This window comes from Cenococcum geophilum (genome assembly GCF_001692895.1).
Source record: "Cenococcum geophilum 1.58 unplaced genomic scaffold K441scaffold_57, whole genome shotgun sequence".
NCBI lineage: Eukaryota > Fungi > Ascomycota > Dothideomycetes > Gloniales > Gloniaceae > Cenococcum > Cenococcum geophilum.
In genome coordinates, this window is record NW_027137615.1 from 295324 (window position 1) to 302299 (window position 6976).

Sequence of the window (6976 nt, forward strand, 5' to 3'; positions counted from 1 at the left end):
CAAAGATGGCCTTTGAGTTCACTGCTAAAGATTGGCTTGATCTCGAATCCTATAATGCAGCGAAAAAATACCTTGAGCAGCACGATGTATGGAAAAAGTATTGCACTTTGGTTAAAGAGCTGGGCATGGATAGAGTCACCCTACCAGGACGAGACATTGGTGCTTTCACAGTAGTGCACCACCAGCAGTCGCAAATCTCCCAGGTCGAACGGACATACTACAAAGGCTGCGACACGCCTAAGATTTCAATCCACACCACTAATTTTTCCCGATCGCCTGAACCTAGTCCTTTGGACCGAAAATCTCGAGCAGAACAGCCCGCTCAAGCTAAGCGCAGATATGCTGCACGAGCAACTGCACCCAGGAGCTCTTTGGATAATCCATTCCTTTCTAAAATCCCCCGCCCGTCCAAAGCTAGTCCTTTGGAACCAAAATCTCGAGCGCAACAGCCTGCTCAAGCTAAGCGCAGATATGCTACACAAGCAACTGCACCAAGGAGCTCGTTGGATAATCCATTCCCTTCTAAAATCCCCCGCCCGTCCAAAGCTAGTCCTTTGGAACCAAAACCCCGAGTACAACAGCCTGCTCAAGCCAAGCACAGATACCCTACGCGAGCGACTGTATCAAGGAACTCCAAAAATCCCCAATCGACTAAAGCTAGTCTTTTAAAACCGAAATCTCGGGCACAACAGCCCGTTCAAGCTAAACGCAGATACACTACACGAGCAACTGCACCAAGGAGCTCGTTAGATAGCCCACTCATTTCTGAAGGGCCAGTGGAGAAAACCTCCCAGCGACTCAGAAATATGACACCTAATAAAGGTGCAGCATCACCATCTTCCCTCATCCACACACCATCTTTCAGCACAGCGCCCTCGTCGACTCGTTCTTCTCTAGAGGCTATTTCACCCATGGATGCAGCCTTAGTAAAGGCTGCAAAAGACGAGCAGATTGTGAATATTGCTCTGATTTCGTTTCTCCATGCTCTTACAACATGTCATGAAGATGTTCGTGCGTACTGGGGCATTGACCGGAAACTCTTCCATTTCTCGGATCTGTTCGAAGCTAGGACGGACGGTCTCTTGAAAATTGGCAGAGAGGAGTCCCCACTTGCTATCCTAGAGGTCAAGCCGCATGTGAGGACAACCAATATTAAGCAGGTTCAAATGCAAGAATCGGCACAGATGGCGTCTTGGATATATGACCATCAAAATATTGGTCACATCTCCAGGTCTCCAACGGGATCAATGAGGTGAGGTTGTTCCATTCGGTTTAAACCTAGTTATACTAACGGTTTAGACGTGTCATCATATCTCAGGACCACCAAGAGATATACGTGACCTTCGCGGAATACGACGATGCATATATCAAATATATTAGGCCTAATAACCAGGCAGAGCTCTCGCAGGCGCTTGCTCAGAGTCCTTTTATGACTATGCACCAGTTTGGCCCATGGCCCTGTTCGAAGAGTTCTTTAATGAAGAATCTCGGGCCTATTATACTGGGATTGACTATACAGCAAAGCCGGGAATGGGCCGACGTTTTAGAATAGCATTTAGATAGTTCATTCTGGATGCTTTCTGTTTTACTTATAGAACACAAATAGTCTTAATATAAGTGTCTAAAATGCTCTTTCAGTGTGTCCAACAGTTAGCTAGCTGCGATCTTTAGCCTTTATAGCTGACTGGCTGCGTTAGTTGGATCGCTCGCTGTCCTAATTAGGCAAGTAGTATAGACTTTGTAGTGTTTTCTTACGGACTTTTGGTAGCACCTCTATATATAAATATTAGTATTGCCTGCTTAAAATTTAGCCCTAATTTACCTAATGTAGTATTTAAATATAGCTAAATTCGTCCTGCGTACCCGTAGAGGCTTAAAAGGTAAAACGGTTAATAGTAATATTGGTAATAATAAAGAAAGGAAGGCATCGGTAAGGGCTCTAGAGGCTCTATTTCTGCACGAGATTGAATTAAATATAAAGCTCTATTAAATATATCTTACTAAGCTTACTTTTCTACCTCTATAGTTAGCTTATCCCTTATACCGTTAAATGCATATTTAAAGTAGTGGCACGTGCTCAGCTAATATATTGCTAGATTTACGGGCGGTTAGTATTCTACTGGGAATACCAATTCCATTAGCGTGCGCCCTTTATAAATGGATAAAACCTTTTATTTTAAATACTAATACTTATAGTACGGGACAGATCGTTAAACAATAAGAACTTTATTCTATAGAATTAATATTATAAACTGTTGGTTACACAAGGTAATATCACGTAGCTACGGTTTGTAGATAGTATAATGATTATTAATTCTATATTCTTGAGGAAGAGCGAGGAGCTTAAGGCTCCTCGCCACGCTAGTGCCGCGGCGACACGTGACGGCAACTTGCCGCACGTAACGGCAACTTACCATATATAACGGCAATATGCCTTATATAGTGACCACTTGCCTTTATTCCCAACACTAGCAACTCTTCTTTTGTAGTTGCTATCTATATATATATACCGCTTAACTAGCGGAACAAAAATTAATCCTCCTTACTTACTATTGCCATTATAATATAAGTCTTACTATTCTAAAATTTGCCTTTTAGCACGTGGTGCTTTCTTACTTATAAGTTATAGGTAGGTATCTTATTAGTAAGGCCGCTAAGGCACTAGCAGTAAGCGAGCTAATAGCAATTTTCTATCCCGGGGATAGAAAATCCTAATTGGCTAGGTTAAGTTAGGGTCTATAGAATATTATGCTCCCCCCTTTAAAAAAGTCTTGGTAAGAGAATCTAACTAATTAAATAACTTTAACCGCTGGTTAAAGTTCCTAAACATCTTAAGACCTTACGTAACTAAGAAATTTCTAGGGACTTCCTTTTAACCTAACCTTTAACTTATATATATAGAGTATTTATATTAACAAACGTCTCTAGTACCTTATTTGGGTTTGCCTTTATTATTATATCTACTAGGTTATCTTGGCTATTAATCCATTAAATTTTAAAGAGTTTTTAACGCTCGTAGGATTGCTAAAGTGCCATAATATCAATTATAAGGCGCTTTTTTTTATAGTACTAAGCTTAACTAAACACTTATAGAGGGAATATAAGTTAGTGCATACGATTATAGGGATAACGGGAAGTTTAAGTTAATCTATAATTATCTTTAGGGTAGTTCTAATTGCAATTACTATATTAACTCCACTAACTATTTTATATATTTTTAACGCTAAAATACTTCGGGTAACGCGCTTACTCTTAGTTAAGCTCTAATAGATAAGATTGCTATAGATTATAAAGTTATTCTTTATAGTAAATTCGTTTATAATAATAATCTTATATCCTAACTAGGAGCTAAAATCTTTATTATTTATAAACGATCTATTAATAAATATAAAGAGCTTAGTAGTAGGAAGATTAATAGGTATATAGAGTAATCCCTAATTAAGATGGTTTATTTACTAGAAAAGACGTTTATTTAGGGCAAGAACGTTATCCTTAGTTAGTTCCTAATATTAGGTAGCAACAGAGAGATTAAATAAAGCCTTAGGTTAATAAATAGAAGCAATATAAGCTTTATAAGCGCGTTACTCCATATATCCTTGCTTTAGGGAATTAATATTAATAATATCGATCTTCTTACCTTAACCCTTCTAGCGTAAAGCAATAGAATCCTTATTTAGGGAGAGGATGCATTTATTAAAAAGTAATGGTGTTATTAAATTAAGCTTTTCCTTTAGCTTTGCTATAAGATTTACCTTTACTAGCTTATCCTCTTTAAGAGCTAAGAATTGGTCGTCTCCTAAGATAATTATATTATTAGTTTATATACTAACGATTCTAAATAGGGTTCCCGTAGTTATAATAAGGAGGTAAGGATTAAATATAGAAGTAGTTATTAAAAGCTTCTCTTTATAGTACTTACTGTAGGTAGCCTACTAGTAAGTTCCTACCTCTGTAATTTTATATAATGGCTTAAGTATAACCATAATCGTATCTTTAGGATACTAGTGGCGAATTTACTCTAAAAGGTATACCAGTATTAAACGCTAAAGGGGCGTCTCTAATTAAGTGTAGGCTTAAGTAATATCTCGCAAATAAACCGCCATTCTATTCTTTATTAAGGAGAGAGCTAGCGTAACAATAACTTACTAACTAGCTTATTAAATTATAGGAGATTGCGTAAGAATTACCTCCTTACTATTATCATTATAACCTTAAATAATAAGCCTTAATTTCTTAAATAGGGCGTTAGTAGCTTTACCCTTAATCTCGTTAACTATTCTTAACTTAAAGATNCGAACTNNATTAAACTTAGTAGGGTTATACTTCTTAAATTTAAAAACTCCTCTTATAATAAGACTATTAATCTTCTACTTATTAGATGCTTAAAAAGAAGCTCCTAAAGTTATAATACAACCTTCCTTTTAGAGCTGTTTTGTAAGTTTAAAGTTAGTCTTCTCCTTAGCTATTATAAAGGCCATTAATAGCTTAACTCCATTCTTAATAGCGGCAACAAATTGCTCTTTAAAATTAATAAGATATTAGTAATTTCGTGATCCCTTTAGGCGACCTCTACCGCGTTATAGTTGCGGCGTATCTATTATAATTATATTAGGATTATAGTTACCTTTTAAAGCATATTAATCGTAGTTCTCTTTTAGGGCGTTTTTTATAGCATCCTATAAAGGCCTAGAACTATTATCTTTATAGTAAGGCTTAATAATAGTTAAACGGAATTAAGTGGGTCTATAAGGCATCTAAATAGTATAAGTTTAACTATTAATTATAATAAGTTAATATAGGCCTAACTANCNTCCCTTTTTANGCTATACGCGTACCTTAGACTAAAGTGGCAGATTAAGTATAGTTAAGGTATTTAGGCCATTTCTTATTCCTAGTGCGTTATTAACCTAGCATATAGCGTAGAGATATTATATCTTCTTCGTTGCCTTATAAATAGCCTTAGCTTATTATATAATAGAGAGAGATAGTAGAGAATTGTTAGTTATTTAAGGGTAGGCGCTAAAGACTAGTAATATAGGTATAAGTTTATCCGGGCCAGCGGAATTATTAATAGCTTTAACAGCTATTTATAAGGTAAGTTTTTTACTAGCGTTTTTTAGTTTTAAAGAGATAATCTTATATACGTAGCGTAATAGCGCGTAATATTATTCTACTTTTTTAATACTATTATATACCTTAACGGGGACTTCCTTAACCTTAATTGCTATTGCCTTTATCTATTATTAAAACTCTACGGATAAGAAGTTCTTTCCTATATTATAGACAATTTAATTAGGGGGTCCTAGGTAGATATTAATCTAGTATAATTATAGGGTATTCTATACGTTCCTAGCTAATATATTCTTTAAAAAACGTACGGCTTAGAAGGAGGTTAAGAAGTTAATAACTTAGAGTACTAGCTTACCGCTAAGATATATAATGTTAACGATAATATAGAAGTTAAAGTTATAGTTATCTTTAAGGGTAAACTTAAATCGGCTAGGGGACTTCTGGTTTATTTAGCAGTAATAGTAGTATTTTATAAAATACTTAATTGCCTTAACCTTAACTTTATAGCCTACTCGCTAAAGAACCCTAAGTAATTAATAAATAGATAGGTGGCTAAAATAACGGTGTAGTTAGCGTAACTCTAACTTAGTTAAGTGGCTTTAAGTAACGCTCTTTTCTGATTATTAAAGGAGCAACTAAGGGTAACCCTACTTACGTATAATAGGCACCCAATTATCTCCCTACACGAGTATATTCTTAAGGTTATTAAGCTTAACACCTAATTTATTTATATCCCTAATATAGAATAAAAACGGGGTATTTGCGGGAATAATATAAAAAGTAATATATCCTAAGGGGGTTTAGACCCTAATTATACCAAAAGAAATTATAATACCTTTGCTAAAATGAATTGTATATTAGCCTGCCGTTAAATAGTTAATCTAAACGGAGCTATTAAGCTGCTAAAGGGCTTAAATTTAAGGTTCTCCTACTATAGATACTTCTATGGCTCTAGTGTCTGGTATAATACTATAAAAGACGTTTGCTAAGTATCTATTATTAAAGAAGAACGTGGAACTCTCCTTTAGCTTATTAAAGATATCTAACTTTATAATAGAAAGGAGCGTAGATTAGTTATTAAAAATAGTAATGGTTTATATACCATCTACCTTACTATACTTAGTGAAGTATTAATTAGGAGAGTAGTTCTTAATTTCTATATCTATAAGGAGCTTCTCGGTTTTATTAACCTTACCTTTAAAATCTTTTACGCCTTTATATTAGACTAGGAAGCTTTAAAAGTAGGCTATAGTAACCTTATAATTTCTAACATTTCTTATACTTTAGCGGAACTTATTATATGCCTCTTTTCGCTTATTAAGGGAGTGTCTAGTTAACTAGTAATTTGGCTTCTTATAAACATAGCACTTTTTTTAGTAATTACTTTAAAATAAACCTCTATAAGGACCTCCACGGTTGCCTTATAGTTAACATTAATTATACCCTCTTTTATATTCCCTACTATAGTTACTATATATTTAATTAGTCCAGTTATAATTATATTAGTTAGGAATACTTATTTAGGTAGGGTTTTCGGTATAGAACTATTAAAATTCTTATATTTATATTATAATACCTATAGTAAAGCGTAGCTTAGTATATACTCCTTTAAATATATCTATAGGTTTATATAGCGCCAAATTGCACTTAGAAACGCTATAGCATACTAAGATAATCTAGTCCCTTAGGCTGTTCTCGTTTTAGTAAGTTTTGGTAAGGCTATATTAGATTTTCTAGAGTTTATTAAAGAGTAGTTAAAGGCACTCTAAATAAGTCTTTATTAGGTTAAAAGCAATAACTCTCTAAAATATAGTTTCCCGCTATTTAGATATATAAAGTTAGCGATTCTTATTAGTTTTAAAGTAAGCTTTAGTAAGCTAAAGTATTATATTAAAGCTATAGTTTT

General features: G+C 34.6%; 1 protein-coding gene across 1 annotated transcript; it reads left to right on the plus strand.

The window, feature by feature from the left end:
• Positions 1 to 911: 911 nt before the first annotated feature.
• K441DRAFT_619673 (uncharacterized protein) lies at positions 912 to 1555 on the plus strand (the record flags this gene model as incomplete). Its single annotated transcript, XM_067645883.1, has 2 exons — positions 912 to 1231; positions 1300 to 1555. The coding sequence occupies 2 exons, from the start codon at positions 912 to 914 to the stop codon at positions 1550 to 1552; spliced, it is 573 nt and encodes a 190-aa protein (XP_067498812.1).
• Positions 1556 to 6976: the final 5421 nt, after the last annotated feature.